Below are 14372 nucleotides of genomic sequence, written 5' to 3'. Positions count from 1 at the left end.
GTTTTAGCGCGTTTGAATCTATAGGTGACCTAGTTGTACATTGAAAACACAGTATGTCTATCTCCTAAATATATTATGATGTATATTTTAGGACGGGTGTGTCAGGTGTTGAGCCATCCAACTATCCACATTATGCATCCTTCATTTCTGCTGTTGTATCGTTGTGACTAAAATCCCCCACACCTGATCGAAAAAAAATTCTTTAGTGAACTGGGGTGGTAGTTAACTATTTAACATAAAACAATCGCTTCCCCTTTGTCGCGATTTGTGGAGCATCTATTCCTTCATTAATATAACATTAAATAAGTTAAAGAACGCCCGTTTTTTCATATGACTATAGTTAATTTGTTAATCTGATTGGTGGGCTTTGCAACACTTGGCCTTCCAATTTTGGGTGTTCATAAAACTTGTTTTGAATGGTATGGTTATCCTACGAAAGTACAATAAAGATTTTGTAAATTAATATTGCTTTTATTGACTTCCTCACCATGATTTTGCAATAAATATATGTATAACATCTTGAAACAAAGTGCACATATCATTAGTAAGACATTCAGTTATATTCATTGGTGAACACATTAACAACTTGTATTTTCTTTTGTTCAGGTTCAGAACATTGCACAGAAAATGTATAACATATATATGTACAGTTTCATTTTGAGACTAAAACTTAAACATAAATCATTTTGAGCATTGTAATCACAAGTTGATGAATAAATAGTTTTTGCATTTATGTCATGTTGTCACACGGGAATGGTGAGGATTGCACCTCTTTTGTGTCACTTTCACAGGCCTTAAGCGGAAGTGGGTTTGAGATTATGCTCCATTTGAGCATGCGCTGCAGCCACATGTTTCCGGTACGTTGTAGGTCTTGGTGATCTTCCTGCCAGTACCGCAAACAAGCTGGACAGACTTGGCTACCGTCTTGGCTGGCTGGCAACATAGGCATTTGTTGTCGAAGCCGCGCATGAGTGAGGTGTAACTTGAAGTAGAGCCACAATATCCTGCACATTCCTTGAGTTCTGGGATTGGTTCCACGTTAGAGCAAACCTCACCCTCGTCATTGACCTTGAAGAAGCCAATGGATTGCTGGACTTGTCCGAACATCAGTCTGGGAGTGCAACTCTGGCATACCGAGTTGGAGGAGTTGGTTGGCACCATATCTGCAAATACATGAATCAAGTTTGTGATAGGAAGGACACGTTTCAAACAGTCGATAAGCTGCTTGCTGTATTTGTTGTTCAACGCTTAACTCAGCAATATTTCAGGTACATGATGGCGACCTAAATATTCAACACAAGACCAGACAAACCAGTGAATGATATAATGTCTATGGGAAGCACACCATGGACTTTCGTAACCAAGATATGTTCGAATGTCTCGGAGACACCTGGTTTGATTTTCATGTCCGAGGACAGTTTTTAGATATATTCATACAACTCGACTCTGTAATGTATGTTCTGCCAGTAACACTTGGTCATGGGTTCGAATCCCAAATTTACTTCTTTCAAGATTCATTTTATGATGGTGTTGGTGACATGATGTGACACAGTTGAATGTTGTTCAAGCAGATCTTATTGGAACCCATTCACTCACTGTGAGAGAACAAAGTGGTACAATCAAACAATGCAAAATGCTCTTCGAATCTTTTGTAATGATACCATACTAATGTTCTCAATTCTGTGACGGTACCATAATGTCTTATCCAGGCATGACCAATCGTTGCAATTACTACATGTATGGCATTATCAAGCACCCACCTGTAGGCACACATCTGAGACAACATCCAGTAGAATCGTAGGCCTTTTCGCTCTGCAAACACAGAATACAAAGGACACGGATGAAATACATGGACATTTATATACTTCATTCTATATATCGAAACTAACTTGAGATCATAGTGACGCTTGAATACGTGGCAAACGAATAGATATTGCAATATTTGACCCAATTTCCCATGGCACCAGGGATATATGGACATATCTAACAACATAGTGCTTATTTGACAAGGGGTTGGTGGGGTAGCCTGCTTGTAAAAGTACTCGCTCGTCATATCGAACACCCGGGTTCGATTCCCTACATGAGAACGATGCTGGTCTCTATCGCCATAATATGTCTTGAACATTGCCGATGCATCTAAAACTCATAACTCACTGCTTTGGCAGTGCCACTTAATACAACCACTTGGTTCTTATACGTACTCCTGTGCACACTGGCAACTTGTCGATACTTTCACACTGTATTTGGGTCTGCTGGAGGATGAAGTCGCCCGTCATTATGTCCACTGTACACATCTTTTCGAAACACTTCATAGAAGATGGGATCTTCTCCCCTTGCTGTTAAATATAGTAATAAATATGGTAATTAGTTTTCATATATTCTATAGAACATTTTAACTGAAGTAACGTTCGGATATGAGATACATTTTACTGAAACGGTTACACTTAAGTATAAGATTCAAAGGGGTCCTGTTGTTTATAAGAGATGTATTTTTTAAAGTTGCCTTGACGTACTTTGTAAACTTTGCCGCTGTCAACGCAACCAGTCTTCATACATTCACCACAGCAGGTGCCGTCGGTGGTGCGTCTCTCCTCTCCCTGTGGATGTAAAGGGCGGGGTTAATGCATTGTCGCAGTCTGTGTGTCACGACCTTGCGTAATAAGGCAACGACGGATTTGAATAAACATTTGAATCTTGTATTAATTAATGTTTAAGTAGGCTACAAGCAGATCATATGTCCACATTGTACCACGTCATGGCTAACAAGCTATCGGGACACTGCAAACAGACTAATCAAAATCAAATGAAGTCTTTAAATGGTGATATCCTATTAACTCGATATATAGTTTAAACGGTTTAACGTCATTGTACTGGCCCAATAATTACCAACACAATGTCCTCAAATCGAAATTCCACTTGTCACGAAAATAGGGACAATTCCATACGTTTTGACGGTGTCTATGACTTCGAGTAAACTTTCACTATACCCAATTGCAAGAACTTGTCAGGGCACTAACCAGTTTGCAAGCAGGACACTGTTGTTCATGGCATGTTGTTTCTGCAGTACCGCTGGTGGTGTTGACACACTGGCAGGTCTTGCACAGGCCATCCGCCCATTGCTGACCAACAGTGTGGGTCACCTCGACTGGCCTGGGGCGGTCCACCTCCTTACCATTGGTCACCACCTTGGTCATTGAGTATGTGCAGACGGGGATGGTGACGGCCGTGGTCACCACGGGGAAGGGACTCGTAGTGCCGGCAACTGAGGGACAAGAATAATATTTGTAGTATATCCTGAACCTGCTGTTCAAGAACATCAATAGAACCACATAGGTTTGATGCTAGTATGTGAAAATACTTTTCATTTAATAAACAGGGATGTAAGTATATTATTGTCAAGAAAACTAATAATTGATGTCATTGGAAATCCCCGAACGTGCAACCCTTTGTTTTTTTCAAGTCTTAGCATTGAAATTGTTTTTTTCCTGCGAAATACGAAGCATAAACATCGTGATGTTATTAATAAACGATGCATTACAGTTGGGAACATATTCAGTATCAATAGTTGTTTTACTCTCGTTAAAAAATAATACAATCATAAGTATAAACATAATTCTGATTGCCAAGTATTATTAATTGTACCTACCACATGCCTTGGTTGTGCAGTTGCAGCCACCAAAGATGTCCACAACCTGGGATCCCTGAAACAAAGCAGTGTCATTACGTTAGCCATTTAGGCTAGTCCCAGGTGAGGTGTTGCATTTACAAGCGCTTATAGCTTTCAGCCGAAGCTTTGTTTTAAACGAAACATACAAAGCATTGCAGGCATTGGTCACAACTCTAAATGGTTGTTTGAACTTACGAAAGCACATGGTGGTTGTGCAGGAACTGGACACTTTGGTGGACACACTGAAACAGAAAAGAAATGACATCACAAACCCTCATACTTCTTATACGATTGCAAATTACCGTTTTTATACCATTTGGAAATATAATGTGTCCCCGTTGAATTTCTTTTTCTAATTGACTTATCATTCGGAGAGTCCGTTAGGAACAGAAAACTCACCACAAGTGTACTCCGGGCAACACCTCTCGCCGCTGTCGACCATGGTGAGGACCTCGGGCTTCATGCAATCCTTGGAGATGGTTGGGCATTGACGTGGCTCGCAGACAACCAGATACTCCTCACAGCAACCATCCGGGCTCTTGATGACCTTGGCGACCTCACCCTGGTTCAGTGGAGGCTGAACAAGGGGAGAACACTTGACATCGACACAGGCAGCTGAAACAGCAGATTATGTGCCGTGTTTGATTGTGATACGTGAAGACGTTGGGGACAAAATCGTCTCTAGTGGTCATGGTATTGGTAATCATATGATAACCCGACAATATTAGTGAGAGCAGATTCAGAAAAGAAAATATTCTCAAACCTTAAGCCAAATGAGGAAAGTGCGATAACAGTTTGGTTAACAAGGGAGATACACCTGGACAAAAACACCACTTACTAAATAGTTTCGTTTTTTAAGAGTATTCTTTTGGAATCGTATCTGTTTCAAATTCAATGGCAACACACGTATATTATTGTTTATATCAAACATCCGACTTACTTGGAGTAGGCACGTGTGGTGGTAGGTGGACGGTGGTGTTGGGCACAATGCCTGTTGTCACTGTAACATTATGGGTATTTATTTTACACCTTGCTGTCAGATACAGGAATTACTTAAACAGATATATTTGCTATATCAGCTACATGGGTATGATATCACATAGCTCACTGTCGTAGTCACATTTGTCTCAAGGAAATAAACGTGGCTTCCAAGAAACTATATTTTCTAATCAAAGTATCTAAATATTTGAACAAGTTGCTTGAAAATGTGAAAAACGTTTGCTGCGGGCGTTTCTTTAAGTGGGGTTCTTTATGAGTACAAAATAAAGTTTTACTCACATACATATATAAAGTACGATTACTTACCAATCTTGACAGATGGGGTGATAATGTCGTTGAAATGACTTGTTGTCAACGTGGGCGCAGCTGTTCCTGGCATTGTTGGTGACGGTGGATGGGTGCTCGGCAGTGTGAAGATAGGGGTGGACACTAAAACATACAAGACACGTCAGTGAGAAATCCTTGCGATAGTTATTGTTGCTGGAGACACCAACAGGGGAAATTGATGAACATGTTTTCCTCAATGTTGTTGTGAAATAACGAGGCAATGGAAAGCTCGAGATCATATTTGGATAACTTACTGCATTCGAACTCATCAGTGGTACAATCAGCGACACCATCACATCTGGCAGAGTGAGGGATGCATTGGCCATTTCCACAACGGAAGTCTCCAATTGCGCATGTCTCACACTCGCACTCGCATGTATCCTTATCCAAAACGGTTGAGAGACCCTGTGAGAAAAAAGACGAAATATTTTAGTCATATATGTTCAAACCGTGACATCAAGGTTTAAACCTTTTTGGACATATAGTCATAAACAAGGATATATATTATTATGCCTTAAAGTTATGCGAAGTTGTGATGAAAACGATTGAAAAGAAAGCATTAATCTTTATAGTTCACTGTTACAAATACTGACCTCTTTGCAGGGTGAGCAGGTCTTGGGCAGACATTTGACCTCTCCATGGACACACTGGCAGGTGTCGCAGTTGCTGTTTTGGGAGATTTGACCAGGCTGGACAAAGAAATGAATAATGCATATATAGCGGCCATAAAATGTCCGTGTTCCTTGATGGGATTCGAACCACGGACCTCCTGATCGGTGGTGATGCTGAATAATGCTTTACGACATAGTATTCCATCTACACCACGAGGATCGTAAATATTCGAATATATAGGCCAGATACACCAGTTGCTGGATGCACGGGCAACGATCCATGCCGTCAGGGGTACGATGCAACAGTCTCATCTCGGTCTCATATTGTGACCAACCAGTCCTCTGTTTAGTTTATTTGCCACGGACTCCCAATGGGAAACACACAGAAAAGTTCTGATGATGAATTTAAATTTTAAATCATGATCTATGTATGTGATTCATTTAATCATCTCGTTTAAGTGTCCTAAGATCCTAAGATGCTGGCTGTGGATGGATTGGAAGTAGAAATTTACTCCTTTGCCAAAGTCTGGCCGCTTCAGTGAATCATCTTTTATCCAGTTTCATTTCAAAACATGCCTCAACGGAAGCAGTTGGGGATACTTACCAGGACAACTTGACCATCAATCATGCACGGACACTCGGCCTTCTTGACACACTGGACTCCGTCGCAGTAGTAGCCGTTGGAGCATCCCTCCTTGGGGCACTGACTCAGGTCCATTCCTGTGTAGCAGGGGATGACATTGATGGGGGGAGAGACGGATGGGCCGGCGGTGGGTGTGGCGGTGGGAATCTTAGACACTGGAAGAGATCGAATATAGTGAGTTGGGTTAACAATCAATGGTATTTCAGTTGTGTCACGGTGTGTCTGCTAAATGTGGAAGGTCAAGTGAGGTAGGGCTTCGGTATTTACGGCTCTGTGAAGCCACGGGTATGATGCCGACAAATCAAGGGACATAATTTGGCGAATCGAGAATTGAACCCACCATCATATAGAAGGAAGTTAAATAATATGTGCCTGAACAACAGGGAAAGAACAATAGTAGGTCGATGGATAAGATAGGCCCCTTTCCGAGATATGTCATCAATGTCTTGGTGAACTGTGGTTACAAATCCAGTTTTTTCATCAATCAGAAAATCAGGCCTTAGGCCCCAATAAATAGATCATTGGTCAATACTCACAGCATTCTGGGGTCTGTTTCAGACAGCCAAGTCTGACTTCATAGTTAAAGCACATAGGTTCCTTCTGGTCAGCGTTGTTACAGACGAGACCTTCCCACAGATTACAGGTAACCTTCTGCCCCGTTTCTCCGGAAGCGGTGTGGTCGGGGGTGGCGGTTCGGCACTCGATGCTCATGGGCTGCTGACATGTTAATGATGCCTTCTTCACCTCCTCGATTGGCTCGCGGTCGCCATTAGATGTAAGCGTCACGTGGCCAAGATCGATCCATTTGTCCCAGGTAACACATCCGGCTTAAGAAAGATGAAGATTTTTAATAAGTGAGTGAGTATGGTTTTGTGGCGCTTTTAGCAATATTTCAACTATACATTGGTGACATGAAGACGTTGGCTGTACACATTTTGTTCATGACGGGAGTTCAACCCAAGTTTTTTTGGCATATCACACGAACGCTTTAACCAAGAGGCTACCTCACCGATGCCTACCTGGAAGGAAGGGTGTGACTGTTTGGACTTGTGGGGGTACAGCGGTGGAGGAACTGCCCGGCAGGGGCGAGGCTGTTGGTTTGAGCGGGTTCACTGGTGTAGGCGACATGGCTAGTAAAATAAATTCATGGTTATAGACAACTGAAGACAAAACTATTATGTTCGTGACACAACCCTTGATCGAAGGTGAAAATAGCTGAAGGACCTTCTTTACATGATACTTCTTCTGTTTGTCTATTTGAACGCATATTTCACCAAATATTACAGTCCGATAATGATCATTTTGGAAAATGAATATCCTTGTTACAGAGAATAACGTTAACCTCTAATAAACCTATGATTCCAACTGCTACACGTTGGTAATGGTGTTTACAAACCAAGAGTCGTATTCGGAATGAACCTGCCATTCGACTCCACGACCAGCGGATCAAATCAACTAAGGGACACAACTCTGCACTAGAGGATGGCGGCGCCTCAGAACACTGGAGCACCAGTGCCTTCTCTACATAACAGAAGTGTTCTGCATCACTTACTTGGATAGCTCTCGAAGCATCCGTGGATCTCGAACCTCAGGGCGATCATGCCGCTCCATGTCTGAGGACTAATCCTGATATAGCGGGCTCGGATTGGCGTCATGAAGGTGTTGGTCACGGGAGTCAGGTTGTCGAAGTTGCCGGAGAACATCTGACAATGAAAAATAAACTGAGTATTTGTGTAGACTCAACACCACTATTTTGCATTTTTAATAATTATTGTCTTTTTGAAGATTTGCTTGTTGTTGGCGACTAATATACATTAATAGTGATTAAGCTCGCATTATATATATCCGATGAGAACACTATGATGAGTGGACTATTTCTTTTTTACTTGATGAAATACACCAATACATTGTTTGCGTAATCATATCCGTCATTTGATATCCACATATGACTTCCATAGTATTATATAAACAAAGCCGCCTGAATCAAATTCTTGGAAGCTTAGGATGAAAATCTAAATGAATAATTGTAGCCTTATTCCACCACAAAGCAGTAACCTGATCCCCATTTACGCACCATATCCTCTCCCTTGGTCTCTCTGTAGGCATTCCAGTTGGCACCGTCGTAGGAATAGAACACCTTGTAGGAGGTCACGTAGCTGGGAGCCGTCGGGCGGCCCTGAGTGGTGACCCCGGTAATGATCCTGGGAGCAAGGAAGTCGACCTGGATGTACTGGTTCTTGTTCTCAGTGGCGGCCAACCAGGCACTGTTTCCTCCAAGACGTGCACTGATGGCGGAGTGAAGGCCGTCGCGGTAGGAGGAGGCGGAGATCATGTCGTTGCGGATGATGCCGTTTGCCATACCCATTTCTTCTCTGCATCCAGCTACACATACGGAGAGAATGGGTTATAGCATGATGTCTTGTTATGTCTCGATGTGATGGTTTCAATTGGGACTGCGGGAAGGAGATACCACATTTGCGTTGTTGAATGACATAGTTGTGTGTTCATAATATTAGTGAGTTAGTGAGTGAGGGAGTTGGGCTTAACGCCGCTTGGAACTTTATTCCAGTTATATCAAGGTGGGTCAGCTTCAGGTGGGAGGAAATCCCGAAGTGATGCTGGTATTAGACGTTTACCACTTTGGTGAAACTCCCAATCATAGGTTTCTGGCGTGCCCAAGGACACAACTCACCTCAGACGACTGGACCACCCGTGGCCTCAATAAAATAAGTCAAGGTATAGAATTGACTTACCTGGTATGTTTGGTGTTGGGCTTGCTGTCAGTTGAACTCCGGGACTTGCTGTTGGGGTTCCACTTACGGCTTGTCCTGGGCTTGCAGTTGGGAGGCCACTTCCGGTTTGACCTGGGCTAGCTGTTGGTACGCCTATGAATGGTAATTGTTTCTTTTGTTTATCAGGTCACGCATATAACAAGTAATCGTAACATCTGAAACTCATATTGGCAATGGTGCTGTTTTATTTTTTAGATATAAGTATTTGTAACCACGGGTAAGGTGTAACGTACCGGAGCAGTCGCAGTGGTATCTGACTCTGTAATCACTGCAGGGGATGGGGGCGTTGTCTCCGTCTTTACAGACGAGACCCTTTTCAACTGTACACTGCACAATTTCTCCAGTACTGTAGGATGGAATCTTATCAACAGTCTCACATTCCACCTTGTCGACCTTACCACTGGGACAGAATTCCTGGAATACAAGGCAGCAGATACATCATACACCCTCCCAAATACATTATACACCCTCCTTAATACATTATACACCCTCCAAAATAGTTCATGTATCCTCCTGAATACGTCATGCAGCCTCCCTGTTTCTAGGTTTGTCAGCACCATACCCGTGCTTGGGGATTTTGCCTCGGCCCCTTCCCAATCTAATATAACACGAAGCTGACACGCCGTGATATAACTGAAACACTCTTCAAAGCAACGTTAAACTCACCCCACTCACCCACTGACTCATCAAGGACCCATTTCAAACACATCATGTACCCCTTTCATAAACCCAATTTAACCTCTCAATTACGTCACGTACCCTGTCAAATACACCAGGAGATTAATTTGGAATGGATTGACCAATATCGCCCATACTCACAGTGAGCTGCTGCTCGGTCATGAACTCATGTTGTCCATCTGTGGCCCTGTTGGTGTTGACCCAGGCTGACCAGGTGCTTGTCACACAGGACTGTTGGGGCGCAGCAGTAGGACCAGCAGAGGGCACCAGGGTAGGAAGTACTTCCTCGGGAGCTACAAGGAACAGGGTTCATTGCAACTGAGATTGCAGATGGTGTCTTGATGTCTTGCATACTCAGATATACAGTGTGTCATTACATATTGAGAGAAACAAGGCATGAGTGTCCCAATTCCTTTCCTGAGTCAAACAGGATCATTGGTTCGAAAATAAGTTTTATCCAGAATATATTCCTTGGCATGTCAGCACCATGTCCGTGCCCATGTAAACACACAAATACCCGCATTAAAATCAGCTTTTCCTCCAATATTTAACATCAACGATAAGGTATGAATGAAATGATTTTCATAGCGATGCAAATCCCAACTAACGATTACAGGAAAAAAAGATGCGATGGAATCGTATAGTTTGAATAGTACGTGCTTATTGTGCTTAACTCGTTTATTATATAAAGGAAGAATGCTTGTAACTAGGCTGCTTTACCGCCATTATAAAGTACCCTATATAGCTTACCCCTGCAGCCAATGATGCTGAATCTGAGAGCGATTGCGCCTTCCCATATAACTGGCTGGATTCTGATGTACCTAGCAACAATTGGTGTCAACACTGTTCTCACTGCACTGTCGCCATCAAAGTTTCCGTTGAAGATCTGGCGAGACAACCAATGAATTGATACACCTATGGGTACACATGCCACAAATATCTATATTATTAACCACATGTCATGCATATTGACATTACATTGTACAACTGTTCAATAAGAAAGGAAAAAAAAGTCAAACATTGTTTTAAACATTAATGTCACACATATTTGCACAGAGTACTGTTTATGTTATCTTGATATTTTTCTTAATCAGACTGTATTGTACATCAGTGCATATAGAGTCGTTTATAACTTACGTGCCCGTTTGCATGATGTTTTAACAGAAACACCTGTTGGTGCCAGAAATTGCAAAGGCAGCGTAAAGAGTTAACTAAACCAAATTCAATTCCCTTGGTGACTGCTCGTTGCACTACACAAATGTGAGTTTTAAGATTATCTTAATACTCACGTAGAAGTAGCATACATACAAAGTATTGGTGGCTGAGTCGTAAGAACAGTACCTTAGGAGAGCCAGCAGACTTTTCATAGTATTGGAAGGTCTTGCCATCGATTGAGTAAGCGATCATGAATGCCTTCACCCATTGGGACGATCCTTCCCGTCCTTTGGTGATAATAGCATTGATATATTCAGGGTGGTCAAATCTGGCTTCAATCCATTGTCCTTTGTCCATTGTCTTGGGCATCCAAGCTCCGATGTTGACTTTATCGGAAACTGCATCAATATTAGATCTCTGTGGTCCTGCATACTCAGAGAGGCTGGAGGATGCACTAAGATGATTGTCCGGAACTTCAAGCGCAGCAGTGTTGGTCATGGGATTAGGGCAGACTGAAGGAGAGAAATAGTTTTATTCAAACTATGAAACACGTGCTGAGATGTGTGGCAGACATGAAAGATGAGTTATTTATACAATGCAGATATTTTCAAAAAATACTTACTAAGCACAGGTGTTGTGGTTTGGCCAACAACTGCTGTTGTCTGCATGCCTGGGGCTACACTGGATGATGATCCAAACACTGGAAGATGTGGAAGCAATATGTAGCTTTAATACTGAGCCTAGAATTTAGTGGGATACAACTAAATCTCGATGAAAAGTAGACGTATAATCAATTATATACATAACACCATGAAGAAGAGACGGTGATTACTCATACCTGGACTGGCTGTTGGGAGACCACTCTGTCCTGCACTTGGGCTGGCTGTTGGTTGACCGCTCTTTCCGCCTGTAACACCTGGTGGGCCGGCTGTTGGAAGACCACTCTGTCCTGCAACTGGACTGGCTGTTGGAACACCGCTCGTTCCTGTTACACCTGGACTAGCGGTTGGCTGACCACTCTGTCCTGCACTTGGACTGGCTGTTGGCTGACCACTTTCCCCTAAGCCTGGAGTAGCTGTTGGCTGACCACTCTGTCCTGCACTTGGACTGGCTGTTGGTTGACCGCTCTTTTGTGTTACACCTGGAATAGCTGTGGGCAGACCACTCTGTCCTGCACTTGGACTCGCTGTTGGAATACCGCTCTTTCCTGTAACACCTGGAGTAGCTGTTGGAAGACCACTCTGTCCTGCACTTGGACTGGCTGTTGGAACACCGCTCTTTCCTGTAACACCTGGTGGGCCGGCTGTTGGCTGACCACTTTCCCCTATACCTGGACTAGCTGTTGGTTGACCACTCTGTCCTGCACTTGGACTCGCTGTTGGAATACCGCTCTTTCCTGTAACACCTGGAGTAGCTGTTGGAACACCGCTCTTTCCTACAACACCTGGTGGACCGGCTGTTGGAAGACCACTCTGTCCTGCACTTGGACTGGCTGTTGGTTGACCGCTCTTTCCTGTAACACCTGGTGGGCCGGCTGTTGGCTGACCACTTTCCCCTATAACTGGAGTAGCTGTTGGTTGACCACTCTGTCCTGCACTTGGACTTGCTGTTGGAACACTGCTCTTTCCTGTAACACCTGGACTAGCTGTTGGAAGACCACTCTGTCCTGCACTTGGACTGGCTGTCGGAACACCGCTCTTTCCTGTTACACCTGGACTAACGGTTGGCTGACCACTCTGTCCTGCACTTGGACTGGCTGTTGGTTGACCGCTCTTTCCTGTTACACCTGGACTAGCTGTGGGAACACCACTCTGTCCTGCACTTGGGCTGGCAGTTGGTTGACTGCTTTTTCCTGTAACACCTGGAAGTCCGCTCTGTCCTGCACTAGGACTGGCTGTTGGGAGGCCGCTCTGTGCTGCACTAGGGCTGATTGATGGTTGTCCAAGAATACTTGGTGTACCCGTGGGGAGACCAGTCTGTCCTACTACTGGGCTGGCAGTTGGAAGTCCACTCTGTCCTACGGTCGGAATGGCTGTTGGTACTTTAGAACAATCAACACCCTTTGGTTCACACAACACTCTTACTTCATAATCAAAACATGTGCCTCCTACCATCTGCTTATTGTTACTGCACATTAGACCGCTGTATTTCATATCGCATGTTACACCAACCTGGCCAGATTCCGAGGCGGATTTATGTGTGTTGCTGTCTCTGCATTCTAAAGCTGTGATATCTTCAGTGTGGCAAAATTGGAACTGTTGTCTGAGATTTGCAAGCAATTCCATTTCACCAGTATTGTCAGGTGTGTTACTATTCATCCACTTTGTCCATCCGCAGACAGTTGGCACCGCAGTTGGAAGACCAGTCTGTCCTATACCTGGGGTGATAGTGGGAAGACCGCTTTGTCCTGCACTTGGACTGGCTGTTGGAACACCGCTCTTTCCTGTAACACCTGGGCTGGCTGTGGGAAGACTACTCTGTCCTGCACTTGGACTGGCTGTTGGTTGACCGCTCTTTCCTGTAACACTTGGACTGGCTGTTGGAAGACCACTCTGTCCTGCACTTGGACTGGCTGTTGGTTGACCGCTCTTTCCTGTAACACCTGGACTTGCTGTGGGAACACCACTCTGCCCTGCACTTGGGCTGGCTGTTGGGAGGCTACTTGGTCCAATGCTTGGCTGTGCAGTAGGTAAAGTGGAACAGTCGCAGAACACTCTCATTTCGTAGTCAAGACACTTTCCATCAATTTGTTTCAGATTGTTACACCGGAGACCACGTATTGCATCACACGTGATCGACTGACCAGCCGCAGATGCCATCTGTTTGGTACCTGCTACTCTGCATTCAACCCGCTTCATCATATCGTGACTGCAGACGGTGGTTTTGGTCATAAGAGAAGCAATTGATTCGATATCACCTTCGAATGGCTTATTGGGAACAATAACATCGGGATGATCAGAGTTAGTCCACGCCGACCATCCACAGAATGGAGGTGAAACTGTTGGTTGACCAGATTGTCCGCTTGGGGAGGCAGTTGGCTGGCCGGTTTGTCCGCTTGGGGAGGCAGTTGGTTGACCAGATTGTCCGCTTGGGGAGGCAGTTGGATGGCCGGTTTGTCCGCTTGGGGAGGCAGTTGGTTGACCAGATTGTCCGCTTGGGGAGGCAGTTGGTTGACCAGATTGTCCGCTTGGGGAGGCAGTTGGCTGGCCGGTTTGTCCGCTTGGGGAGGCAGTTGGTTGACCAGATTGTCCGCTTGGGGAGGCAGTTGGCTGGCCGGTTTGTCCGCTTGGGGAGGCAGTTGGTTGACCAGATTGTCCGCTTGGGGAGGCAGTTGGCTGGCCGGTTTGTCCGCTTGGGGAGGCAGTTGGTTGACCAGATTGTCCGCTTGGGGAGGCAGTTGGGAGTCCAGATTGTCCGCTTGGGGAGGCAGTTGGGAGTCCTGATGGTCTAGTTGATGGAGATACGGTTGCTGAAATCACAAATTAGTGTTATTAAGAGTC

At 44.3% G+C, this 14372-nt stretch overlaps 1 protein-coding gene across 9 annotated transcripts in view; it reads right to left on the bottom strand.

Moving 5' to 3' along the window:
- Window positions 1–450: 450 nt before the first annotated feature.
- LOC124135045 (mucin-5AC-like) overlaps window positions 451–14372 on the bottom strand; it is a 50107-nt gene continuing 36185 nt past the window's right edge. For 5 of the 9 annotated variants that reach the window (XM_048389064.1, XM_048389068.1, XM_048389066.1 and 2 more), the window contains 24 exons: window positions 11711–14341; window positions 11495–11572; window positions 11059–11384; window positions 10468–10603; window positions 9859–10010; window positions 9273–9453; window positions 9001–9132; window positions 8322–8629; window positions 7800–7950; window positions 7267–7377; window positions 6784–7074; window positions 6209–6402; window positions 5587–5682; window positions 5248–5398; window positions 4973–5095; window positions 4608–4667; window positions 4067–4282; window positions 3863–3909; window positions 3647–3701; window positions 3018–3262; window positions 2514–2597; window positions 2202–2336; window positions 1761–1812; window positions 451–1163 (listed from right to left, as the gene is read on the bottom strand). In XM_048389064.1, coding sequence (XP_048245021.1) covers window positions 817–1163; window positions 1761–1812; window positions 2202–2336; window positions 2514–2597; window positions 3018–3262; window positions 3647–3701; window positions 3863–3909; window positions 4067–4282; window positions 4608–4667; window positions 4973–5095; window positions 5248–5398; window positions 5587–5682; window positions 6209–6402; window positions 6784–7074; window positions 7267–7377; window positions 7800–7950; window positions 8322–8629; window positions 9001–9132; window positions 9273–9453; window positions 9859–10010; window positions 10468–10603; window positions 11059–11384; window positions 11495–11572; window positions 11711–14341 — 6302 coding nt within the window. In that variant the 3' untranslated portion in view covers window positions 451–816. The remainder of the gene's footprint in view (window positions 1164–1760; window positions 1813–2201; window positions 2337–2513; window positions 2598–3017; window positions 3263–3646; window positions 3702–3862; window positions 3910–4066; window positions 4283–4607; window positions 4668–4972; window positions 5096–5247; window positions 5399–5586; window positions 5683–6208; window positions 6403–6783; window positions 7075–7266; window positions 7378–7799; window positions 7951–8321; window positions 8630–9000; window positions 9133–9272; window positions 9454–9858; window positions 10011–10467; window positions 10604–11058; window positions 11385–11494; window positions 11573–11710; window positions 14342–14372) is intronic. The other 4 variants (XM_048389091.1, XM_048389110.1, XM_048389083.1 and 1 more) reach the window with 4 other exon arrangements.

The sequence above is a fragment of the Haliotis rufescens genome, unplaced genomic scaffold, assembly GCF_023055435.1.
Source record: "Haliotis rufescens isolate VD_foot unplaced genomic scaffold, xgHalRufe1.0.p SCAF_10, whole genome shotgun sequence".
Classification (NCBI taxonomy): Eukaryota; Metazoa; Mollusca; class Gastropoda; order Lepetellida; family Haliotidae; genus Haliotis; species Haliotis rufescens.
This window is presented reverse-complemented; position numbering and strand designations above follow the sequence as displayed.